This window comes from Elaeis guineensis, chromosome 5, assembly GCF_000442705.2.
Source record: "Elaeis guineensis isolate ETL-2024a chromosome 5, EG11, whole genome shotgun sequence".
Lineage (NCBI taxonomy): Eukaryota > Viridiplantae > Streptophyta > Magnoliopsida > Arecales > Arecaceae > Elaeis > Elaeis guineensis.
Genome location: NC_025997.2, coordinates 33,562,603 through 33,590,023, shown reverse-complemented (window position 1 = coordinate 33,590,023; position 27,421 = coordinate 33,562,603). Strand labels below are relative to the sequence as shown.

General features: G+C 39.1%; 1 protein-coding gene across 1 annotated transcript; it reads left to right on the top strand.

Moving 5' to 3' along the window:
• Window positions 1-15,270: 15,270 nt before the first annotated feature.
• On the top strand, window positions 15,271-27,197 carry LOC105045319 (uncharacterized). Its single transcript, XM_010923557.4, has 5 exons — window positions 15,271-15,727; window positions 18,656-18,765; window positions 18,847-19,218; window positions 21,887-22,634; window positions 26,811-27,197. The coding sequence occupies exons 1-5, from the start codon at window positions 15,484-15,486 to the stop codon at window positions 26,879-26,881; spliced, it is 1,545 nt and encodes a 514-aa protein (XP_010921859.1). The 5' UTR covers window positions 15,271-15,483; the 3' UTR covers window positions 26,882-27,197.
• The last annotated feature ends 224 nt before the right edge of the window (window positions 27,198-27,421 follow it).

Below are 27,421 nucleotides of genomic sequence, written 5' to 3'. Positions count from 1 at the left end.
CAGGCATGTCCCAGGGCATGGGGGTGAGACGGATCATAGACTCTCAGAGATAGGTGAAGATCGAATATCGAGTTGAGGTGAAAATTGTTAAAAAATATATCTCGAGATTCGATCTATATTGATCCCACAGCAAGGTCCAAGATGACGAACGGAGTCCAAGGAGCCCAAGAACAGCCCAAATGGAGTCCAAACAGAGAAGATACATGCGAAAGAGTGGCAGCACGGTGCATGAGGCGGTGGTGGCGTGGCCAAGCCCGGTGTACGTGCGCAAGCGGCCCAGTGTGCCAGCGCGCGTGGGCTGGCCCAGCACATATGAGTGCAAGGCCCAACACCCCTGCACGGTCCATCATGGACCGCAAGGTGCTGGGTGGTCCATAGGACCGGTGTGGACCGAACACGTAGTCCACGCACGGTTCAGGATGTTTTTTGCGCGATCCAATTGTCCAGATCACAGTCGGTCATAATCGGATGGCTGAGGATGAATCCGAGCTTGATCAAGTGATCGATGGCCTTGATGTGCACGATCGGATGGCTCTGGTGCAAGCCGGTCACGATCGGACGGCCACGGGTGATTCTAGGCTTAATTGGAACTTTGTTTCCTAGTGTAACAGTGTTTTGCAGTTTTTGGAGTATATAAAACTCCGATTGACAAACCGTTTATTGCGTTGGAGAGCTGGTGACGTTCTGGAGGTATAGAAAGGCTTCAACAGAGGTTTCAAAGAGCTTTTGTGAGGATTTTGAAATTTTTTCTTAAGAAACTCTTGTACAAAGGTTGAGTGGTGAGTTCTTCTTATATTGGTTTTATTTTATTCTCTCATAGTGAAGCTTACACATCTCATGAAGGTAGACTTGAAGCTGATCCACGTATTTATATTATATTTTTTATTTTATTTCTTATTTCTTCCTGCTGCACTATGTAGTATCGGATCCTGGCACAATACTCCCTTGGGAAAGGATGTCAACCATCCAACGGACCCAAAACTAAGGAGATTTGAATGCATAACCTCAAACTCTACTTTCATGTTAATTAACCAACCCTTTGCCTATACCCAGATCAAGCATATCAAGGACATGAAAAGACAAATGAGTTAAAACAATAGTCGAAATAAGATGAGATAATAGCTTAGTTAATTAAATACGTAGTTAGCATGGAGGGGACCAACACACACTAGTCCAGCTAACTTGCACTCTTATACCATGTTAAATAACCACTTAATCCATCTTTATTATCGTTGCATGGCAGTCCTGCCTCTCACACACCTAAGTATGGAATAGATGAATATCTCCTTTTTAGTATGTCGTACATATAAAGAGGCTCATAATTGCACCACTCTATTAGCCGAAGGAGATATTGTCCATACAGATAAGTACAACTAGATGGGTAGTTTTTTGCTTCAGGTTTGACGGATTTAGGTAATGGCTGATTTGGTTCTAAAAGAGTTAAATTTGGAGGAGCTTTTCATATATATTACCAAGGACTCGACACATACCTGACCCAACATAATCATGTCCTGATGATCTATCATAGCACGGCTCATCTGTTTATATAATGGATTAGTTTATGTTGTAGTTTTAACTTATCCAACCCAATTCAATCTATTTAATAATTCGATCGGCTCGGCATGATTAAGATTCAATTTATTTATGATTCTAACATATCGGCCAATTAACGTCCATGTCAAATCCGACGAATAGGGCAACAGATGATATATGTAGGTTGTATTAGTTATCCAATAAATAGGTTGGGTCCATATTTTAAATTCTGACCATGGATTAGAGGTGTCCAAGGAAAACTAGATCCAATGCGTCCCATTGTCGCTCCTATTTCATGCAAGAGGCTTGCAACCCCTTCACCCACAGCACACCCAAGGATCTCTCTCTCTCTTTCTCTCTCTCGACACAACTAGATAGAGTCACTCAGATAGAGCCCCATGAGCTCATCTTAAGTCCATCAAATTAAGCATGCTCTTGACAAGTGCTAAATGATAGTATTTACGAGGGAGCACCCAAATAAATTGCTCTCATGTAAGTAGGTAGAGCCCACAAACTCATTTACGTCCTTGGAACAAAGCATGATGCTTGGCCAATGCTAAACTAGTATCTGCAACAGGGAATGCAAAACGAGTTGGGTTAAGGCAAAGGAGTTTCAATCCTTGCATAGCTTGTATTCAAAGAAGAAGAAGAAGGAGAAGAAGAAGAAAAAAAAAAGAAGAAGAGAGGGAAGAAGAAAAATAAAAATAAAAAGAAAAATCTTATGGTGTATTTGGTTAACCACAAAAAAAAAAAAAAAGTATTTTTTTTGCTTTTTGATTTTTAAAAAATAAAAATCAAAAAGCAATGTTCGGTGATACCACAAAAAGTAAAAAATAAAAATAAAAAAATAAAAAAAATTATTTTTTATGAAAAGTAAAATTTTTTACTTTTTAAAATTTGCTTTCACTTTAAAAAATGAGTGAAAAATCCCGCATCTTCTTCCTCCACTACGACCCCTCCTCCTCCCTCGCGCTCGTCCGCCTCGCCCCCCTGCCGCTCAGATCGCCCTCCAGGAGTCCTCCGTCACCCCAGTCATTGTGGATCGCTTCTCCCGCCTCCCCTCCATGTCTCTCTCTCGATCTCTTCCTCTCTGTGCCATATTTCGAATGTGGAAGGAACTCGACCTTCTCGATGACTTCGAAAGTTCGATCATTGTCCGGAATTCTACTATCTTCTTGCTTTGGGACAACCCACGGGAGCCCAACATCCATATATTAGAGCTCGTCGAGGGGAACCCCAGTCCTAATTTCACATCGATGGTGGAGTGGCGGCACCGGGAGATGATCAGAGAGGGATCCAAGACAGATGAGATGGAGCTTAGGTTTGGATTCAAATACGGATTCCCTCCTAGGATGTGGCTCATGCGTCGGCGGGGATTGGAAGGAGGGCAGCTGGGAGTGGAACCGGCACCGGAGGAGGAGGAGTCTGGTTCAGCTACTGATAATGTTTGAATGGTGGTTTAGAAAGTCGATGGGAATGCAGAGTATAGTAACAGCCAAAACAATATCCGGCAAAGAGATATGTAGTTCATCAGTCACTCATTTTTTCATAAAAAAATTAGATAATTTTTTTAAAAATTAGATAATTTTTTTAAAAATTAGATAATCGGTCAAAACAACTAGTTAACAAACATACTTTTTGTATTTTGCTTTTGTTCTATAACAAAATTCAAAAAAAATAAAAAATATTTTTTAGAAAGCAAAAATCAAAAATCAAAAAGTGTTACCAAATGCTTTCTTAATAACTGTGGAAATAAAAAGTGCATACTAAGTTCTGTTAATAAGAGATTTATAGTTAGAGATGGACATTTAAAATCACAAATAATCGTGACAAATTATATATGGTTGAATATTTTCTGAAACTATCCGGCAAGAGTTTGTATTATATACAAATATAAATATATGAAAGAAAAGATGGTCACAACAATTTGTGCTTCTTTTAACATGCATAACATCAGTAAAAAGTGGTGATAGGCCTTAAGAAAAATGGGAAAAAAATAAATGAATAAATAGCAAGGAAGCTCCAGGATTAGATAACTCATGGTTTCAGCCAAAAGTCAAAAATGTGATAGCATTTTGGATAAAAGATATTGCTATATATTTCACTGTCAACCTTCGTTTTACATGATATGAATTTATATTTCCTTCAACTTTAGTTGCATTCTTTATAAAAAAATCAAGTGAGAGCCGAACAACAAAGGTTGAATTATGTCGAGCCTAATCAAGTTGGGTTCTGGGTCTAACCAATAACAAACCCAAACATCAATCATGCTCTGCTTCGATTAGGTTGGATCAATTGTGGATCTAATAAGGTAAGATCCATAGGGCATGCTAAAGCTCCGCTTCTTCTCCTTCCAAGCTACATGACAACAATGGAATTGGAAGAGATGAGAACTCAATTGCCTCACTTTTCCATGCATTTGCATCAAAGATACGTCCAAGATAGTTACAGAAAAAAAAAAAAAGAAATGTCCAAGACCACAACTTGCAGTGATACCCCACGTTGCACCAATATTGACATCAAAACAAACACCTTCATAGTATGATTTAAATTCAGGGAGCTGCTTGCCAATTTTAAAATTTTGGTTCGGTGAAAGTGAATAGATCCTATCAAACAAAAGCAAAAAAAAAAAAAATTGTTCGAGTGAGGCATGTGGGCCATGTTAATGCAATGAGTTATGAAAATCATGAAAGCCCTATAAATCTGAAGTAGTAAATCAGGGGCAACAACAAACCTGTCTCCTAAAGTGGCATATTTAGGTTTTACAACTATCAAGTTTTAAGACAGCATCTAAATCAAATCTAAAATGCATAAGAAAACTAGGCCAGCAAAAGTTTTAAGCAAATTACATGAGCTTACATTGGCAAATCAATGCTTTTATGTTGAGAAGCTACCTCAAGTCAGTGACTGTATATCATCTACATACAAGCCTTAACTGTTAAGTTTTTCATTTAACAGTTCTCCAAGTCCTTGACCATCCTCCAAATTGTTATGAAAACTGCACAAGGTTGACAACAATTGAAACAATGTTTATGCAAGCCTAATTGGATATGTCTATGTCTCCAAGCCATCGAGGTTCCTAACAAGCCACCATATCAGTTTGTCAAGTTTCTGAGGTCTAAAACTCTTCTATAGCTTCTAGTAATCAATAAGATACTGCCAAAGTAATTGAGTTGAACAAGAATGCTATATTAATAAAACCATACAACAGATGAGAATGATGGTCAACATGACAACAAACCCTTCTAAAGCTTCTAGTAAGCCTATGAATTATGCATGTATGCTGACCATTTATGACGACACCAGATAACTGCTATATCCGTTATCATTTGATATTTTATTTGATAAATACTTCTAAAATATAAAGATGGCAATATATCAGATATGGATCGGATCAGTCAATATTCGTACCAGCCTCATAATTAAAAATCATATACTAGTATGTGCCCCGTATCTACTTCGGATCAGTTGGATATGGTCAAATAATGGTGTAGGTCGAGTTGATAGATATGATGGGTTGAGTTTGGTCCGGTTGGATTGCAAAAAAATTCATCATGCAAACATCATACTATTATCCATATCCAACTTGAATTCGCTTCGAATATTTTATTTAGAATCCATACTCGCTTTGGATTTTAATTAGATCGGATAAGACTTGTCCTATTTAAGTCAAGTCGAATACCCAAGGGGCCACCTACAATTGCCATCTCAACTAAGATAGTTATTTTGTTGTTATAAGATGTCATATAATGACCCAAGACCTCATCTAAAAAAACTATCCAGAAAGTATTTCTTTAGATTTCTTGGCCCTATAACCAAGATTTGTTAATTGCATAACCAATATGCAATTAAACGTTCATTCATATGAATTCTCATACACTCTATCTATTTAACCTCTATCATCCTCCTCATGCTACGAGTCCATGCCCAATCAAATCCAATCATAAATAGCACCATCGACTTGTAGTCAACTCTAAAAGAGCCCATGCTACAGTTCTCCAAATCCACATAGGTTGTGGATTGGATTTGCTTTAATACCATTTGTGATGATCTAGAATCTAATCCAAAAAAATTAGCTGGAAGCCATTCTTTGAAATTTCTTGGCTTTATAGAAGTACTCAAAATCTACTCAGTGTATAATTGATTGTGTAACTAAATATATATTTATGCTGATTCTCACATGCAAAGATGATATTTTGCTCGTGTATAGCAACATGCCAGCACTAATGCATAAAATCTCATCAGAACTCTATAGAAGCATACTTCAATGATAGCCCATGTTGGTGTGCATTTAGTCCTGTTATAGTATAGAGAAGGCTTTTTTAGTCCTACATCGGTTATGAGTCAAGAGGGAATATGGTTTATATGGATTGGAACCATCTCTCCCAACGTGAGGCATCTTTTAAAAGACAAAATCGTAAGGCTCTAAATGATCAAGGCCCATTGAAGCCTAAAAGCCTACTGAAGCCTAAAGATGGTTATGAGTCAAAGCGGACAATATCTCACGTATGTGGAGGTAAAGGCATAAGCCAATCATCTGAGCCATTTGACCCCGTAACCTATGACCACAATATTGGTGCCGTCTGTGGGAATGCCTCTTATCCACACATACTTCCTCTTGACTGGGGGGCTGTGTTGTAGTGTAGAGGGGGCTTCTTTAGTCCCATATCGGTGATGAGTCAAGAAGGAATATGGCTTATATGGATTGGAACCATCTCTCCCAATGTGAGACATCTTTTAAAGGACAAAACCGTGAGGCTCTAAATGATCAAGACCCATTGAAGCCTAAAGATGGTCATGAGTCAAAGCGGATAATACCTCATGTATGCGGAGGCGAAGGCATAAGCCAACTATCTGAGCCATTCAACCTATTAACCCATGACCACAACAAGTCCTACATTTGTTATGTATTTAAGAAATTTTGACTATTTATACAGGGCTAAGAAATGCAAAAAAATACCTTACCACTAGCTTTTTTGGCTGAGATTTTAGATAGTTAAAAAAAAATATCACAGCAAATTTGATCCATAGCCTATGTTGAATAGGAGAGAGATACTACAACATGGGCCCTTCCAGGTCTGACCACAAGCTAATCATAATAGTAGTTAAGATTGGATTTAATTGTATTTAGACTTTTAATTTGATGAGAATGCTAAAGCTTAAACTAGGAAAGTATGCGAGGACTTGTGCAAATATGTGTCCAATCTTTAGTCCAGCAATCAGCTATAGATCAGATAACTCATGGATACATAAGCACTGCTAAAGAATCCAAATAATATCTTTTTAATTAGCTTTTTAGATAAAGTTCTAGTTTGTTACAAATGGTACTATAACGGATCTTCCCATGGCCCAATGGACTAGGGGACATTGTAGCACAAGCTCTTTCAAGATTGACCATAGGCCATTCATGATATCTGTAATTAGATTTGGATCGTTAGCCCAATAAAATTGTTAGAGCTTATACAAGAGAAGTAAGTAAGAGCTCTTATTATTTAATAGTATATCAATTATATACTGAGAAGATATTGGATACTTATATAAAATCAAGCAAATAATTTCTTCTAACTAATTTTTTGGATGAGGTTCTGGAGTGTTACATTATACATTGTTAAAATGACTATATATAGCTATCCTGTTTCTTGCTTGTGAACCATAGTTCCAAGATATGCCGAATCATAATCGAATCCCATATTGGTCGGTCAGTGGTACTATTCAGCACATGCCGCCATATTAGATTGTATCGGATCCAAATGATATGGCAAAAAAAGCTAAGGGGACGAAACTGGAGCAGAAAAGAGAAAAAGGAGGGAGGGAGGGAAGGAAAGAAAGGTTGGTAGAGACACTCGCGGTGGCTAACGGAGGTTTGTGGAGGCCCTTGGATGACTAAACTATGGAGGGAGAGAGAGGAAAAGAGAGAGAGAAAGAGAGAGAGGGGAGGGAGGGAGAGAAATACAAGGAGGATAAAGCTATGGAGAGACCGATCGACAGTGGCCACTGGAGGGCCATAGAGGCTCCTAGAAGGCCGGAATCCTCCCTTCCTCCTTCTGCTTGTTTGAAAGATAGCCATTGCTGACTTCCCTGTCATCTCCATCTCCTTCCCTTTCTCTCTCTCCCTCTCTCTCTATATTTATCGGTCTATTTTTGTTTATATGGGCTCGAGCGAAGCTCTAGAGGCCTCGGTGGCCACTGTTGACCTTTTTTTCTCCTTCCCTCCTCCTCTTTCTCTTCCTCTTTTTCCTTCTCTCTACCCCAATTTTTGCCGATGCTTTAAATTGAATATCCAAATCGCACCAATAGGCCACTAGTATGGTTCGACATCTCCTTAACTATCTGATTTGGGACGATTCGATGGACTTAATATCATTATGTGGTACTCATGAAGCCCATCAACCATAGGATAAATCTTGGATATTTTGCTTGTCCCCCATTTCCATCCAAACTCCAATGTGGCATCGGTCAACTTGCATAACGCATGATCCAGGTCCTATAGTCTTGATCCAACCACAAATAAAAGATGAGTTGTAGACCAACTCCAATGCCATAAATAACTCTTTTCCTTCTTCCCCGATAAGAGCCATAACTCCATTTAAAGAGATGCACCCCACCCCTTCGCCCCTGCCATGATCTCTGTGAAAGCTTTCACAGGCTGCAACCCATTAACGTCAAGCCTCATCGAAATTCTAATCTACTTCAACTGTCCATGGAGCTAGCTTTATGTCATCACTCATTCCCTCACCTTATATTAAATCTTGCAAGTCTGTAGACACTTCCTCAACACCTCTGCCTTCTGAACCCTTTATTTATTCAGAAGGTACACCTAAAATCCTCCCCTCCGCACGGAAGCACGTATTCTTTTAATCCAGTCACATGCTAGGAAGCTTGGTTTATGGTCAGAATATGGGAAACCTCATATGCCATGCTTTCTTTTTGCCTTTACTTGAGGCATGACCCATGCAGTCCAAACCATTCATTTGAACACACATGGCTCAATAAAGTTGGACTTCAGCTTGCAAGGGAAAAAGATTAAGACTTTTGCATTGCTTCCAACTGGATTTTCTAAACTATAATGGCTTATTAAGTAAGAGATTTCAGGTATCTTGGATATGGAAGGTTCCTTTGTAGTACAACAAAATATTAGTTTTGCCCAAAGCTTTTCTATTCTGGTTTTGGATGTTAAAACACCTCTTGACCCCCACTTTGATAGACAAGTGCTCGTGCCAAAGGTTCTGAATAAATTATGCATGCGGGAAAGAAAAATTTTATGAAAGTTGGCGATTTTATAACTCCTTTACCTTTACAATGCAAGTCACTCTGAACCTTCACCTTTGGTCCTTGAAGCACTCTTTAAATATTCCTCTGCTTTAATGAATGCAAGATCCATCAGCTCTTGCTCGATCCAGGGAGAAAAGGAGAAAAATACTAGCCAAAAGTACAGTGTGTTTATCAAGCATAAGATCACATATATTCATGTAATTTTTAATCACCTACTTCCCTTTTTTCCCATTATTGGTAGCTGAGAATTCATTATATTATTAAATCATCATGAGAACATATTGAATATTTATTCAGCTATGCAGATCATCGAAATATTTTTTAGAAAAACATATAATATTGAATTCTAAAAAGCTTGTAACAATGAAATAACAACACTATTAACATTTGTTGTCTAAGTAGTTGTAGCATCGATATGTTTTAGTGATATAAACATGCAAAAAGACAAATTTTTGAATAATGATCTACTGTTTTTTTAGTAATTTAATATCATTCTAATTATTATATGATGCAACTATAACATTTAGACAATAATATAAGTCCCAAAGCTATTATATGGATGTTCAGACATTGTAATGATTATTATTTCACAGCACTGGTTAAGAGAAAAGCGATGATGAGTGTAAATTGTTATGAAAGTTTAAGAGCTTAAAGAAGGAAATCTATTTGGTACTTGTTAGATCTAAATCACACTGAAAATGATATTTGAACAGATCATGTCAACTCCGAGAGGACAATGATCATTTTGCATGGATGAACTTAATTCCATGACAAACTCTGCATCTGTTGCATTGCATGATATTTTGCATAAAAATGGATATTAAACTAGATTGGCTAGTCATCAAAAAGAACATGCTGGCCTATTCGAAAATTGATTCCAAGAGACAGGATAGAATGCAAATTGACAATTGTAAGTATTTGGGTGAAGTCAAAGAATAAAACAATTATTCTACATAACTTTTAAGGTTATTGTCGAATGAATAAGCTTGATTTGCTTTGCAGCTAGAAACATGGATGAGTGGAATGGCATGATGAACTTGCTTATCTATGCCAAGTAGAATGTCCAAAGCACAACTTTAACCTCTTCTTGTTCTTCAAGTTTTGCTCGAACGTACTAATGCAAAAATTTGATAAATTACAAATTCTTCCTTTGAATTTTGGAAATATTTGACATTTTAGTTTGCCATCAAACAAAAATGAAAAACTTGGATTTTTTTTTTCAAGGGATAAAATTTATATCAATTGCATAATGATCTAACTTGAATCTGACTTACCAATCATGAGCTGACATATGGTGTTGAAGATGTTACGAAATATGCCTCGAGATTCGATTCATATTGAGTTTACAGTGAGGTCCAGGATGATGAACGGAGTCCAACGAGCCTAAGAATAGCTCAAACGGAATCCAAACGATGAAGATACACGTAAAAAAGATTGGAGCGGGCTGTATAGTGCATGAGGCAGCGGCGGCCGGCGACGGGCTGGCACTGTCGGGCCCGGCGGAGACGCGCGCACACAGGCGCGCATTGCCCAGTGTGTGGGCGGGCCAAGCACCGACGTGCATGCGGGCCGACCCAGCGCGCGGGCGACCCAATGCCCCTGCGCAGTCCACCGTGGACCGCAGGGCGCTGGGCGGTCCATGGGACCGATGTGGGCTGAACACGCGGTCCACGCGTGGTTCAGGATATTTTTTGTATGATCCGATGGTTCAGATCATAGCCAATTGCGATCGAATGATTGAGATTGATTTCGGATTTGATCAAGTGATCTGTGGCCCTGATGTACGCGATCGGATGGCTTTAGTGCGAGCCGGTCACGATCAGACGGCAACGGGTGATTCTAGACTTGATTGAGACTCTGTTTCCTAATGTAATAATATTTTATGATTTTGGAGGCTATAAAATTTCGATTGACGAGCCGTCAGTTGCATTGGAAAGCTGGTGACATCTTGGAGCTGCAGAAAGGCTTCAACAGAGGTTTCAGAGAGCTTTTGTGAGGATTTTAGGATTTTTTCTTAAGAGACTCTTGTACAAGGGTTGAGTGGTGAATTCTTCTTATATTGATTTTATTTTATTCTCTCGTAGTGAAGCTTGCACGCCCCGTGAAGATAGGCTTGAGGTCGATCCACATATTTGTATTGTGTTTCTTATTTTATTTCTTCTTTCTTTTCGCTGTACTGTGTGGTACCAGATCTTGCACAACAATTGGTATCAGAGCAAGGTGGTACCAAAGCATAGGTTCCAACAGTAGTGATCGAGATAGAAGATGGAGAAGACAAGCACAATCAAGATGGAGATTAACAAGTTTGATGAAAAGAGTAATTTCTCCTTGTGACAGGCAAGGGTGAAAAACGTGCTCATCCAGCAAGGGTTGATTGATGCTTTCTTATACGAGAAGAAGCCAACCACCATAGAGGTGCAGAATTGGAGGTAGCTCCAGATACAGGCGGTGAGTATAATCCGCTTGTACTTAGCAGATGAGGTGGTGATCTATGTACTTGGCGAGACTTCTCCAACGATGTTGTAGTCGAAGTAGGAGGAGTTGTACATAGTGAAGTCTCTCGCCAACACCCTCTTTCTCTGGAGACAGTTCTACCAGTTGCGGATGACTGAGGGACAGAGCATGCAGGAGTATCTCAGCCACTTCCAGAAGATTATCAGCAACCTCCTCAGCATTGGTGAGACAGTTGAAGAGAAGACCAAGGCACTGGTCTTGCTAGCATCGCTTCTCTCTTCGTATGAGTCCTTGGTGACTGCTCTTCTAGTAGGGAAGAGCAGCATCAAGATGGATGAGGTTACCACGGTGATTTTTCGGAATGAGATTTTTAGGAGGAAGAATTCAGTTTCGAGCTCAGGTGGTGGCAGCTCAGCTTTGGTAGTTTTTAGAGGAGCAAAAGGCGATAGATAGAGCGACAGGAGATCACGACGAAGACGGTCCAAATTCAGAATGAGAGACTTGAGTAAGACCAGATGTTACTGGTGTGACGAGCTGGGGCATCTAGTCATAGATTGTCCTCAACTCAGGGATTGGATGAGAACTACTATAGCAACGGTCAGTAGCAAATCAGAGGATGATATCCTAAAGATATCTGACGAGATATCTACTTCTTTCTAGCAGTGGATTTTAGATTCTGCATGCACCTATCATGTATGTTGCAGAGAGGAGCAGTTTGATTCTCTTGAGAGTAGTGAGGGCACTGTTTATCTATTTGATGGATTGAGCTGTGCGATCAGAGGCATCGGAACGGTCAGCTAGAGGACACATGATAGTATAGTGAGGAGATTGGGGGAGGTCCGATACATATTTAATTTCAGACGGAATCTTATCTCACTGAGTAGACTGGATTTGAGAGGTTACAGGATGATAGCTGGTGGAGGAATCTTGAAGGTGTTGTATGGCAATAGGATTGTTCTGAAGGAAAAAAAGTGGACGAGAGGACATTACTACCTGGTGGGGAGCCCAGTGCGAGATGGAGCTTCAGGAGCCAAGAGGAGCCCAGAGCGAGATGGAGCTTCAGGTGGAGGTGGATCGGGCACTAGACGGGAGACTCGGAAGGACGAGAGGCGACATCGCAGGGTGAGATTTTTATTGCTATAAGATGATACCCTGAGCAGGTCTTTGGTCAGAGTGGATACAGCCCATGATGGAGGTAGAATCTAGTGGTCTGGCTCAACTCCCACGTTTGCCCATCCATGAGACAGCAGGCATACCCCAAGGCGTGGGGGTGAGACGGATCACAGGCTCTCAGAGATAGATGAAGGTCAAATATCGAGTCGAGGTAAAGATTGTTAGAAAATATACCTTAAGATTCAGTCCATATTGAGCCCACAACAAGGTCTAGGATAGATAACGAACGGAGTCCAATGAGCTCAAGAACAGCCCAAACAGAGTCCAAACGGAGAAGATACACGCAAAAGAAGATCGGAGTGGGTTGTACGGTGCACAAGGTGGCGGTGGTCGGCGGTCGGTGGAGGTCGGCGGTGGTGCTGCTCGGCTCAGTAGAGATGTGCGTGCATGCAGGCACGCATGACCCAATGTGGGCGCACGCACGGGCTGGCCAGCAAGTGGGCGACCCAGCACCCCTATGCGATCCACCGTAGACCACGGGGCGCTGGGCGGTCCATGGGACCGACATAGACTGAACACATGGTCCATGTGCGGTTCAGGGTATTTTTTGCACAATCTGACGGTCCAGATTGCAGTCGATCGTGATTGGACGCTGAGGTTGATTTTGGATTTGATCAAGTGATCTATGGCCTTGATGTGCGCGATCGGACGTCTCTGGTGTGAGCTGGTCACGATCGGACGGTTACGGGTGATTCTAAGCTTGATTGGGATTATGTTTCCTAGTGTAATAGTATTTTGTAATTATGGAGCTTATAAAACTTCGATTGACGAGCTGTCAGTTACGTTGGGAAGTTGGTGACGTCCTGAAGATGCAGAAAGGCTTCAACAGAGATTTTAGAGAGATTTTGTGAAGGTTTTGAGATTTTTTCTTGAGAGACTCATATACAAAAGTTAAGTAGTAAGTTCCTCTTGTATTGATTTTATTTTATTCTCTCATAGTAAAGCTTGTATGCTCGATAGAGTTAAGCTTGAGGTTGATCCACGTATTTGCATTGTGTTTCTTATTTTGTTTCTTCTTTCTTCCTGTTATATCGTATGGTACTGGATCCTGTGCAACAGAAATTTTTTTTTTTGGTATTTACCTACCGGTCATCTTAAGCGAAGATCAATAGCTTGTTTTTCAATTGAATTACCACTCAAGAGTCTAACAATGGTGTGATTAGAACTTTTCGTCCATACAAAATGACTCAATTTATCAAATACATCGATAGTACAGCATTCAATATAATATTCTCTATTTTTTTTTTTAAATTTCAGATCTTATTCTCCTACATAGTTCTTTAATGTCTTTTCATTGACTAAAGTGCCAAGAGTCCCTACCAAAATTAACTCCAGCGACCTCTTGTCTTTCTTATGTGTGCAAATTGATGTTTCTTTCTCCCACACAGATCGACAGATCGATCAATGCTTCTTAGACCTTCAGATGGGGTTTCAGCAGTACTATATAGCATAAATTACATCTTTATTTAGAAAGATGTGCCATGTATGCGGAGTACATAGGCCCACATTTTGCGCATAGTATATAAATTACCATTTAGAAGTATAATGTATAAAAATCAGGAAAACATATCTTAGAAATCATTTCCTATTTGTCTTGAAAAATTTTTGCATCATATTCTTCTTTTATTTTTTTTCTTTTTTAAAATAACTGGTGTTGCCTTTGCACCAACTGTTTTGAAATTTGAGACATCTGATTCGCAGGCGATCGCTGTCCGGCGTGCCGGATGGCCCATCAAATCAACCCACCGACCGCGGACATCCCAACACTGCACAACGGTTTAAAAAATGGCAGTCTCGTAAATCCTACCAAATCCCGTTCTCTTTGCCCAACTCCCCCACCGTCAGTCCTCCCTCCTATCCCTTTCAGCCAAAAAAAAAAAAAAAAAACCCCACGGGATAAAGCGCCGGCGGCCCCACGTCACGGGATTTATTCCCCCGGCATCCTACACCCATACGGCGCACCGTTCCTGCCTTCACTCTTCTTCGTTAGCATGTTGCGGAATAACGGCTGTCATAACTTTATGAACGCAGTTATACCTTATTTGGTTCAATTCGCCTTATGAACTGATTAGCGTAGTTGCTTCTTCCTTGCACACTCTCCTCTCAAAAAAATACTATGGCCCAATGCAGCAATGTTCTTTGTGAATTGTTCATAATGAATTTTATCATCTAATAATTGTTATTCGATCAACTTTTTTTTGTTTAAAAATATTATATGACGGGAAGAAAAAATTTTGTTCATAAATATTACACGGCTTTTATTGTAAAAGAAGGAATGCTTTTCAAAACTTAAGTATTTGATAATGCATTTATAAGAAGTATAAATCAGAAAAATACTTCCCAGAAGATATTACAAGATCTGGCTTGTGGTTTCTCATTTTTTTTTATAAATAAAACAAGATCCAAAAATGATATCCATTATTAGATGCATTGCATGCATATTTTAGCAATAATAATCAAAAATATTTGTCGAAAATGACTATCATTCAACATGTTATTCTTCATAATTTTATGAATAAGTTAAATTATTTGAATATTTTTTTTTCCTGCGAGCTAGATGAAATAAGTTTTTGTTCAATAAGCTGTAATCCGAGCAAGGGAAAAACTGTTATTTTCAGTTAACGGCCAGTAACAGCAGTTACATCAGGTAACCCGTTATTCTCCAATAACGGCGGTTATTCGGTAATGACGGAGAATACCCGTGTCGCTTCTCCCAAATTAGTCAAATTTTCTATTCTTAAAAATTTAAACGGATAAAACCACGCTTGCATCCGCGCAAAACAAAAAGAGGAGAATAAAATAAAACAAAAAAAAAAAAGCAGCACCACCCACAGTGGTGCTCTATTTCATATCCGCAGTTTAACCCTCCTTTTCTCTTACCTTACTTCCCACTTCTCTCCTTCTCCCCTTCTCCTCCTTCCTTAGAAAACGAAACCCTAACCCTAGCTCTCCCCCTTCTTCTCCTCGTTCACCTCTCTTTGGATCTCTCTCTGTGGCAATGGGAGCTTTTAGCGATGACAGTGGCGATGGGGACTGAGGAGATCTGCGGCAATGGGGAAACCCGAAGACGAGCAGGCGTTATCTACCGGTCCATCGTCGTCGTCGGAGGCCGCCGAGGGGAATGCAGGCGATGGCTGCCCCCGGTGCCGATCCATCGGCAAGATCGTGCGGCCGCGGTGTGTTGTCGCGCTGGTTCTTGGTGTTGCCGTGCTGCTGTCGGCGGTGTTCTGGCTTCCCCCCTTCTTGAGGCATAGTGGGGATCTGAGAGATCGGAATCGGGACCCCCGGTTTAAAGGTGAGGATTTGGGAGTGTTGGGAGTGGTTGGTGGATTTTGGGAGGTTTCAGGAGCGGCATTGGGGTGCATTGCTGGATCTCGGCATGGTTTTCTTTTTCTCGGGCGGTTTGATTTGATTCTTGTTGTGATTTGTTTGATGCATTCGTTTTACAGTGAATTAGTTAGTTTGCGTTGATCTGGAATTGCATTTGCTGATTTGTCGGTTGAAAAATAGTTTTATTGTTGATGAATCTGTTGATTTCTTTCTTAAATTTAGGTAAGTTTGGGGAGCTTTTCTGCTTCTATTCGAGGATTGGTTAGAAATGAGTATCGATTTTTGATTCTGATGACAACATAGTTTTGTTAACAGGCTTTGATTAGGTGGGTGCAAATTGGGATGCAGATGGATTTGGTTCGGTAAGTACCATGAAAAGTTTTCGTTGGGGATCTCTGATGAGAGATCCTCACTTTGTTTCACGGAGGGAGTCAGTCTGGACAATTCCTGATGCTTAGGTGTTAGAATGGACCCACAGTTTGAGTGAGATCTGAGTGAATGCTTGATTATATATCAGACTCTGATGCTCAAGGACTCTTGATGTTACTATACTCAAATATGTATCTCGTCTAGGTTTCTATTTGAGATAGAGAGACCTGATTTTGTTACATGGCATTATGAATTTCAATATGTGTCTGTTGGAAGACATTGTGGTTGCTTTCTGTGTCTCTTGTGTTACTGGAGATTGTGGTGTTATTTATTATGCTTTGTCTGGAAGTGATGTTGCAGAGGCCACAGATTTTCAGCCTTATTTTGAAGATTTGGCATAATTTTGACAATTTGGGGGCATTTTATTCATTATGATGGGGTTTTTTCTGTATGAGAGCCCAATGATGTGCATCATGTAAGCTCAAGAATGAAGGTCCTTGAGGCTTATCTTATCTTTGACAATGCCTTAGTTTTGATCATGGGGAGGTCTCTACCTTCAGAAGGTATTGTTCACCTTCAAGTATTCCAACTTGTATAGAGACAAGCAGGGAAATATAAGGCTATGCAAGTCTTTTCGTTATGAAGCATTTATCACCATTAGCATGGATCTGGTTTTTGATGATCCGTAAGAGTAACAATGTGGTGCTTAAGTGTATGTAGATTGCACAAATGGTTTCTGCTGAGTGATGAGAATTTCGTATACATTTATGAGCCAACTTTTTGGGGAAGCTTTAGGGGTACAAAGAACAATAAGAAAGTGTCTATTCCCCATCTAAATGGACCTTACACTGATCAATCACAAGCAGCAGCCATCTAGATTCTGTGTAGGAGAGTATCTTACTGCACAACAGAAAGATTGGTAGATAGAACATGGCATGCTTTTGCTTTGGAACAATTTTGTGAACAAAGCATGATAAATTGAATGATGAGTGATGTTTCTTTTAAATTCGTGGTAAACAGAAGAAAATTCAGATTTTATATATTTTTTCTATTTGTTTAAGAGTAGGAAATGGAACATAATTCTTTATATAGCAACGTAAGCATGCCAAATTTATAAAAGGTGTGCTACATGTAGTCAGTTGGCAGTGTAGATCTTTTTTTCTCTCTTTGCATCTAATTTTGCTCGCAAGACAATGAGTGCAATAATTTCCCAATACATTTTGATGTCATGTACTTGTGATGGTGAAGGAGAAGTAACGATAATCGTACAAGATCACACCTTAGCGCTTTAAAATATGGCTGCTTGACAAGGAAGCAAGTAGTGTATGTAATACAGAATGTGAAGTGGGTAACTAGGTATCTATGGCCCCTCTATCCCTTTATTGTTCGATTATCTGTTGCCTATGAGAATGTTATGTGATAATGAATTATAACGTGTTTAGGTTAACCGAACTTATCTAGTATCAGTTCTAGGATTTGGACTTATTCCCAAACCATTTGCCTTCTGACTTTGGGTCAAGTTTATATTGGAACCATTATTATGAGCTAATTCAGAGTATTTTTGCCAGATTTCTGGTTGGATCCAGTTTTAGCACACACGCAACCTACTTATCATTTGAATTCAATCAATATTTGGGATCAATACTAACTTGGCGGTCCAAGTTGTAGTTAGGCCTGATTCAGATATAGTTGCACTAAATCCATTACTTTATATTTGCATTAAATATCAATATAAACAAGTTATTGAAATTATGAATTAATATATTATTAAGATATGAAATAGAATAAATAATTAGTTATCTTGAAGAATTTGCTTGTAGTATATTTATCAATAACCTTTATCAATAAATTTTGCTTCCCAACCATAGATATCGAATGCCTTATTGAATTGATGAATGTAATCATATGATGGTCAATTGCTGGGATTTTGTGTCAATAGCTGATGCTCTTGTTTTCTCCCTGCATGATTTTTAGGGAAGAGGTCTTGTGATGTAAAAGCATGGATGTGGTGTTCCCTTTTGCTTTTTAAGTTGACGTCTCACAGATGTTCTCATACACTTTAAGGATTTCATGCATGTTTTCGTAGTGTTGGACTGGAAATTTGTCTAGCAGTTATGGTAAAACTAGTTGACTACATTACGAAGAAACTCCTAGGTTTACCAAAGATAATCTAACTTTTTACTGGTGCATTCTTGTCCTATGTTGGGTATGCTGTTGCCAGCAGCAAGACCAGATGGACATGCATCATGACAAAGTGCTTCAGGTTGTCACCAACGAGAGGACTTGCTTGTTTAAAGAATTCTGCTTTGTAAACTTGAATTTGTTAATAGCTACGTCAATTTAATGCCATGATTTGTCCAAACTGTACCTTTAGTCACATTGAAGTTTTTCCTTTTCCAGAATTCTGGATATTGTTGATATTGGAAATTCAGAATCATGCTACGATATTCTTTGAGTTTTTTGCCGTATTTTTTATATTTTTTATAAGTTATCTGAACTTTTCACCGAGAGTTAATTTTGGCAGCTGATATAGTAGCAAGTTTCCGACTGCAAAAGCCTGTTGCTCTGCTAAGCACCAATATCTCAAAACTTCAATATGATATCTATGAAGAAATTGGTGTTCTTAATTCCTTGGTATGCTTTCTACTCTTATCAAATGTTTATTGCCCATCCATAATGCGCACATGCCTTTACCTAATGGTTTTAATTAATCAGGTGGTTGTAATTTCTCTGGAACCTTTAGCCGGATCAAATTGGACAACCGTAGTTTTTGCTATTTGGCCTTATCCAAAAAATTCAGCTATGTCATCTGCTGAGATAAGCATTCTCAGGGAGTCTTTTATGTACTTGGTTACACGGCAGTCAACTCTCCACTTGACCACGTCGTTGTTTGGGAACTCATCCTTCTTTGAGGTGCTAAAGTTTCCTCGAGGGATTACAATTATCCCTCCACAAAGTGCTTTTCTTCTGCAAAAAGTGCAACCAATAGTTAATTTCAGTTTGAACGTTGCAATCTATGAAGTACAAGACAGACTCAGTCAACTGAAGGACCAGATGAAATCAGGGCTTCTACTCAATTCTTACGAGGTTTGCCCATGGATCATATTCTGCTTCATGATTGTTTTTTTTATATTAACTATTTTTGACGGTTCACATCTACTGATGCTTAAATTTTTTAATAATTTAACCTAGTTCCTATTGTCTTACATATTCAATATTATTGGAAATAATCTTGCATAGAGATTGCTATTCTTGCTGTTATAATGATTTTAGATCAGGATTATAAAATAAATAAACTGCTTAAAAGAAACTTTGAAGATCGAAGAGAGCTTGCCTGGATCAAGGCATGGGAGAACACTGCCATAAGAACGTGCTTTGCCCCCTTTGTGCAGGTCTGCGGCGATCTTGTCTCCAAGGTACAATAATCCGGCTCAACCAATCCTCTAACAAGCACGATCACTAGGAGGCTTAACTCGAATAACTACCTTTAGACGCTCAGAAAGGAAAAGAAAGAAGAAAGTGGAAAGCAGAATCTCAGAGTGGAAGAAGAGTCTCAGTCTCTCAAGAGACAGAGAATCAGTGTGTATGTGAGAGATTGGATAGTGTTGGATGTGTAAGTTGTATTGGATATATCCTAGAGGAGTCTATTTATAGATGCTATTTAGGTGATCGAGGAGATGTGATGTTTCCCAAGATGCATGATGTTTCGGAAACTATATCTTCAGAACCCAAATTTCTCTTTGGAAGAATCGTAACTCTCCGGAAGGAGGCATCAACTAAAAGGTGTTTTAAAGTTTTTAAACAACTAAAATTTAAGGGATAAAAATTTAAATCTTTTTTTTTTTTAAATATTAGTTGAAACATGCATCTGGCTTGCAGAATGTATCTAACATCCATTAATGAGTTGTGTATTTCTTAGATGGCTGGCACACTCAACCAAATTTCTAGACTCTAAATTTTAGATATCAGGCTCTTCAAACAATGAAGGGGCCATTGCTTGGTGCAGTGGTAAAAGACTTAGGTTGACAAGTGCAGTAGCATGGGTTCGGGTCCTGGGATAGTCACTTTGTGCAAACAAAAAAGCCAAAGATTAGGTTCAAGGTTCACTGTGCCAGTGCATATTGTAGTGTACTTGGCTCCAATACCGAACCGATACTTTGTATCGGGGGTCTATTGAATATTGGTATCGCCAAATCAATTATTATCCATATTGTACTAGCATGGTATTGGTACAAGCACTGAAATTTGTATTGCGAACCTTGGTTAGGTTTGTTCATTGTTTGCCCCTCTAAGGACCTTGGATTTTCGAGACATAACTTGGAAATGACCCTTTCTAGGCTCTTCAATTCCATTACTCTTTAAGCTTGGTTAAAGATGAATTTTTTAATATTTTGTAAAATGCCATTCTTCTTGTACCTTTGTACTTTTAGAGCCTTGATGTGGAACACATACTTTGATAATAGTACTATTAAAAAGGCATAATTCTAATCTCTTTACTTTTTTCAAAATATTTAGAAGATAATATACATCCAAGGTATGCCATACTGTACTGAACCAGGTGGCATAGGGCGTCCCGTACCGATTCGGTGCCGGCATATGGTATACGCGGTGCACCAATACTTGGTACGCCAAACTGGCACATCAAACAAGTCACAACTATTCAATGTGAAAATCAATTGCATAGTTTAGTTGATATCTGTTTTTTTTTTTTTTAATCTCAATTTTCTTCTTGGTAGATTCGATACTAGAACATATATCTGAATCTAAAACCTTCACATCTGGATGAATGCACCATTATTTACATCATTTTCTAGGAAATCTTTCGACATGCATCACATCAGAGCCTTCCTATGTTTAAGGACTCTTAGTGAAAGCTTAATGGAGTTTCAAATGTACACAGGCTTGGCCCCACATATGGAGAAGCTGTTTCTGGGTTTTGAACCCTTGAATTCCGGGAGACAAATCTTTTAAATTTTTCAAAGCAGGCTGCTAGTGCGCGAGGCTCTTACCATTGTGGAGCCTGGGGAGGTCAAATTTACGCCACCTTATCCTGCATATGTGTTGTTTCCATACTTTGAACCTGTGAATTCTGGAAGACATAGTGAAGCAACCTTACTGTTGCACCAGGGCCCACCCTCTAATCTTTTAAATTTGATTCCTAAAATTTTAGATGAAAATAAATATTTGATAGGGTAGTTTATATACACTTCTGGATCTTTTTTTTAACAACCCATCTAAAATTTCAAACACCCCAAAAAATGTGTCCCCTGCTTCCTTTTTTCCCTAATCCCCAGCCACTCAGAATTTTTAAACACGAAGAATATATTATCACATCGATCATTCTAAAATCATGAAATCATGGTTTGTCAATATTTCAATCCCAAGCAAGTTTATGCATGGTGGCTTGTGTTTCCGACTTTAGATTGGAATCCAATATCATGAGAGAGAGTTGTTTCAAGGTCATGGTGCCAGAAAGGAGAGGGAAACATTGTAGATGGTGCAGTATGGTTTCTCTAGATCTTTTTCCTTGACCTCATGTAAGAGTTTATTTTATTGATTTTCTCATAATTAACTTTTGTTACACAATCAAGCATTTTCTTAATTATGAACTATGAATAGTTAGAATTTTTACTGTATATATATAGTCACAGGATTTATAACAGTCTATGTATATTTTCATGTTTTAAGAGGCATTGGCCTAGACTTACTCATGTTATTTCATAGGAAACTAACATCTGCTTTTGATGTATTGCAGAATCTGTATGTTAAGTTGACAAATTCAGAGGGTTCAACATTGTTTCCTCCAACAACTGTTGAGACCTCCATTGTGTTTAAAGTTGGGAATCACCAACCACTATTGCCAAGGTTGAAACAGTTGGCTAAGACCATCAACAATTCTTCTGCAGGCAATCTTGGCCTCAATCACACTGTATTTGGTAGAGTAAAGCAGGTCCGACTTTCATCTTTTCTTCAACATTCTCTGAATGGTGGAGGCAGTAGTTCGCCCGGTCCCTCTCCTCAACCTCTGCCAGACTATCACAATCATCATCATCATCACCACCACCACCACCACCACCACCACCATCATCATCACCACCACCCATACATGCATCTGGCTCCTGCTCCTCCTCCTCGGCACAGTTACCCAGTTCCTCCTCCCTCTCATTGCCGATACTCAAACAGGCCCAAGAGCAAATCTTATTATCCAGTTCCAACTTCAGAACCCGTGGCCTCTCCAGAGCATTCTGCTGCACCTGTGGCCTCCCCACAACATTCTTCGGTGCCTAACTCTGTACCACAGCATTCTGCTGCACCTGAGTCAGCACCACAGCATTCTATTACTCCGCATGTGCATGAAGATTCACCAGCTCCAGCTCCGGACATGCATCCAGCATCACCACTGCCTACTGTTTATTTTGCTCATGCACGACCCCCAAGTGTGAGCGTAACAGATGCCAAACCTCCTGACAGAGTTCCATCAATTTCACCTGTGCCAAGTGCATGTGAGTTTTTCTTACTAAATTATTTGATCTCAAACTCTGAATTTCTATAGGTTTTCTTCTCTTTAACAAAAAAAAGAAAAGAAAAGAAAACTGTACATTGTTATGAATATCCAATGAATTAACTATAAACAAAGAATATCTGATTCTAAGCTTATTAAGATGGCATCATTTCTAAAAAATTGGTATTACCTAATCCAAGATTGTTGTCACTAAAAGGGTCTAGAGCTCTTGCAGTTAGCACCATATGCCAATGGATTATTTAGATATGAAGGTTCCTTTTTCTCTGTTGTCATTTGGCTGGAGTCATTTAATTATTTTACTCCGGTCCTGGTTAAATCACAATTTCACTGCATAAATGCTCTTACGTCCTGCTAGGCTTGATGTTTTGTTTGCTGTCTGTATAAAGAGTTTTTAGCTGCATTTTCATTTAAGCATGAGACTGTTGTATCTCTATCATGCATGATGATAGTCGTCTCTTCTGATATGTATATCATTCAGCTGGAGGCTTGCATCTTCAGTATCAGATCCTACAGGCCCAGCTGTGGAAAATGCTAGATTTCATAACAATTCTGTTTCCATATTGTTTGACCGTGAGACATGTCATGTTGATTTACACCTTTTCTGGATCCTTTGTATCATGTGGAATGCAAGGGTGTTACATATTGGCATTTAGCCCAAGTCTGTTGGTTTGTATATGATGCGCACCAGGACTTCCAAACCTGTTCCTACTCAGATCTGACTGCTCCTTCCTCATGGGATCATGTCCATCCCTGCTTGAGCAAACTTGAATGCTTAATCCTATTTTCCTCTGTGCTAGTTGAATCCTGTTGCATGAGTTATGAAATAGATATATTGCCTTATTTGTTCCATGTTATGTAGGTGAGGCAACAAGGCATGTTGAATTTGCATGACATGTCGCTTGAATGCATATGTTCAAGCATTTGTGCTTGTGCTTATGTACGCACATATTCATGTTTCGAGAGAACAGACATGCTAAACAATTTGCTTCAAAGTCCCATATTCGCACTTACTATGCATGCATTAATTGGTCCAAATTAGGTCACACAGAATGCAACTTAGTGGGATTTTATGCTTGTTTCCTGTGCTATAAGAGTCGCACAAGCAAGGATTTTTTGAGTTTGTTTTTCCAACCTTGGCATATATTTTTTATGGTAATAGAGAACAAGTCTAAGCAGTATTAAATTAGGGGGGCTGCAGGTACGAGCATAGCTGTCATACTGGGACCAGATATTAGCCCATCCAAGATGCTGGTTGACCAGGTTGCCAGCTCAATTGCTGGGTCAATGATTCACACTAGTAATATATTAAAAATAAATAATTATAGAAAAAAAATCTTATTGAAGGGTTTTAGCTTTGGCCAGAGCTCATCTGTTTTGGCAAAAATAGATCATTTTCATCTAAGAATAAGTTGAACCTAAACTCTAGTTTTGGATTTTGGTTAGTCTTTTGGTAGTTTCAATCAGTTTTGGCCCATGTTTGATTGGTTTTTCCAGGTTTCACGAAAATATAGATATTTTATCTCCAAAATTTTCTTTGGTATTCACTATCATATTAAGGACTTTTTATTTGTTTAGTAGGCTATATAATGTCTTTTTTTTTTCATGTTTCTTTTGTCTTTCCTCAGGTTAAAAGAGGGGGTATATAATCAACATATTCCTTGACAAGCTGAGACCTTTGCAAAGGTTCCTGTTTTAGTAGTTTAAAAAGATTCATGCGAACAACTAAATACAAGAACTGTCATTTCAACAATGTTTTTATATGAAGCAACATTTTATAGCTGCTGTATTTTATCAATTAGCCACTAATAAAATAACATCTTATTCTTCACATCATTTAATTAGCTGGGATTGGTTGGTTCTTTTATTTAAGCACTTTAAAACTATTCAGTCAAAGGGCTTGTTTGTTCTTTGGTTGAACTTATAGCAATGTGTATTGAGTTAAGCACTTTATTGGAGTCCTAAACCTAGTATGATTGCAAAGTTTATTGAGTTAAACATTTGTTTGGAGTCTTGAACCTAAGATAGGCTTAGGCTCTATCTGCCATGTCTAAATGTATAATATAAAAGGCTATCTCAGTGCATGAGGATCCTACCATTGCAGGATTTGGGGAGGGTCAAATGTATGCAGTCTTAACCTCGCACACTGGGAAGCTGTTTCCATGTTTCGAATCTATGACACTCAATTCACAATAGATCAACTTTACTATTGTACCCATAGAGCAACATTTGTCTAAATACTTAATGTACTGAAAGAATAATATGGCAGCTATTAGACCAGTTCGCATAAAACAATGCAGAAGAGATGGTGACTTTAGGTGGCATGTTGAAAAACTATGAATGATAAAGTTTAAAACCAATGCATTATAAAAAGCTTAGTAGTGGCATACTCATGCTCCCTTGCAGATGAAGGATTTGTTTGGCTGTCTGATCACTCTATCTGTGTACGAGGCAAGGAAGAAGCATGACAAGGTATTGGAGGTCGTTGCTTCTAGTCCAAGTTTTTTGTATGCAAAATCCATCTAAAACAATATCCAGTATTTGGAAAATTATGGCAATGGGTCAATCAGCACAAGCTTGATGGTAAGGCCTACCTAGTCTGACCTGAATCTAATCCAACATGCCAGCAGGTGAAACTTGGCTGACTTGAACCTGCTGGTGGGTGAGGCTGGACCTGACCAATATGAGGCCCGAAGTGCATGGAGAAAGGAGGATCAGGGACAGGTAAGAGTTTGATGTTGCTGACCACAAAGCAATGGTTGTAGTATGAGGTTGCCAAATGGTTGGGGTGGGATGTCTGTGCTAAGAGATGATGGTCCCATGGTTGGAAGCACGCATAGCATCTTGGCAGTAGCAAGTGAGGTTTTTTTCCCATTTGGTTTGGTGGGGATAACAAGGTTGGGGTTGGAGGTTAGGTCATGGCGGTTTCGAAGATTGGGTCCGGTTGGCTGGCTGGAAACACAAGATTGAGGTTAGAGCTTGTGTCAAGTTTGATGATTAGGTCAGGATAACTGGAGCAACTGGGGCACTCCTTTCAAATTTTTCAGTTGATCATTCAGTAGATCTCCATCAATAATGGCAGGAATGCTGTACAAGTGGATGGTTGAAGGTGAGGATGAGAGGAGAGAGAGGGGAAGGAAGTGGAGAAGAGGGAGAAGAAATGGGAGAGGGCGAGAAGGAGAAGGGGGTTGGGGAAGAGAGGTAAGAGGGGAGGGAGAAGGGGAAGTTCAGGTAGAATTTACGTGGAGTAAATTTAGGGCTTGGGTTTGTATTTAGAATTGGTATTAGATTTATATCATTGCATGTAACGTTGTTATATATTGATATATTAATTGAACATATTATCTTAACATATTATTTTAGGTGGATCTGAACCTACCTTGACTTACATCTGGTATGTTTATAGGCCCGAACCAAACAAACTGTGGGCCCAAAAGAATGTTCTTAAATTGGAATTCTACCCTTAGAAATCCTGCAACCACAAGATCTGTGGGACTCCCTTGATGCTTGGGCTTTCCTATGCCCTTGACTCGTGTGTAAGCTGTCCAAACAGATCTGCAATGTGGGAGAGTACTGTATGCCAGTATGCTTATATATGCATGCTGGCCAGAGATTAATGTCTTGGATAAGACTAAGATGTCAAAAGCTCAAATTGGGAAATAGGATGCACCTTGGATGGTTGTTCTAAAGAATGGATTTGAAGCCTCTCTATTTTACAAGTCTAAGCCTTGGATAAATAATGTTTAAACACAGATTTCTAAATATGCAAGCCTTATATTTTTACCCATGCCCTTGCACCTGGTCTTGCTTTGGGGGTGGATGGTTTAATATGTGCATGTTGTTTGACTGTCATGTCAAGTCAGATGCTATAAGACATTTATAAGGCTTTTATTTTTCATTTTATCATGCATTAAAAAAATCCAATATTTCTTGTCATAGTAATGCAGTTGTGCTAGTGCTGGAAGGAACTGACAGGTGAAACAGAGTCACTACAGCTAGATTGGAGTAAAGCAGCCATAATTCTGAGCTTCCCATGATTATGTTTAATTAGCTGATGTTTCATCTCCAAATATCTATATATATATATATATATATTACAAAAACTGTCTGCCACATCTGAATTTCCTCAGCTCAAAACTATTGTGCATTATCTGTGCAGCTTCTGCTTCAGGCTGGTCTTCTGTCCATTGGGTCCTCGCACTACTGTTATGCGTGTTGATGCGTTTATAGCGGCCAAAGGAATTATTTTGCTTTCTAGAGCTAAACCACTCCAGTTTTAAGAAGCGGGATACACTGGTCTGAGACGCTGCATGAGACTGTAACTTTGATGTGGGTGCAACAAAACTGGTGCACCTTCATTCAGCTGGAAATTTTAATGTATGTACATATGGATATAATGCATCGGCAAATGTATTTTCTGGTCAAAGCCATAGAGGTGGCAGGCCCTTGTTTACATATATTTTCTTGTTTCTTTGTACTAGTCTGCAGAAAATCAAGTAAAAGAAATGTATTTTGCACCTAATAAGGTCAGGTGCTTTCTCCTGAATGAGGAAGGGAATTCTGTTCTTGCTACCCCAATGTGGGAAATGGTGGTATATTTCCTTTTCTTTAGTCTTATTCTGAGATAGATCCCAACGTGGGAAATGGTGGTTTTATTTTATTATTATTATTTTTAACCATCATCATTGTCATCATCATCGTCACTTGAACATGAACTGGCAGGAAACATTTTTGGGTCAATTGTCGATGAATTAGAGCTGCAATCAGCAA

Bases quoted from the DNA above. Each gene is read 5' to 3' on its own strand.
- LOC105045319 (XM_010923557.4), top strand. From the start codon at position 15,484: ATGGGGAAACCCGAAGACGAGCAGGCGTTATCTACCGGTCCATCGTCG. The intron at 15,728-18,655 runs GTGAGGATTTGG...TAATTTTGGCAG, and splicing joins TCGGGACCCCCGGTTTAAAG to CTGATATAGTAGCAAGTTTC. The intron at 19,219-21,886 runs GTTTGCCCATGG...GATGTATTGCAG, and splicing joins TTCTACTCAATTCTTACGAG to AATCTGTATGTTAAGTTGAC.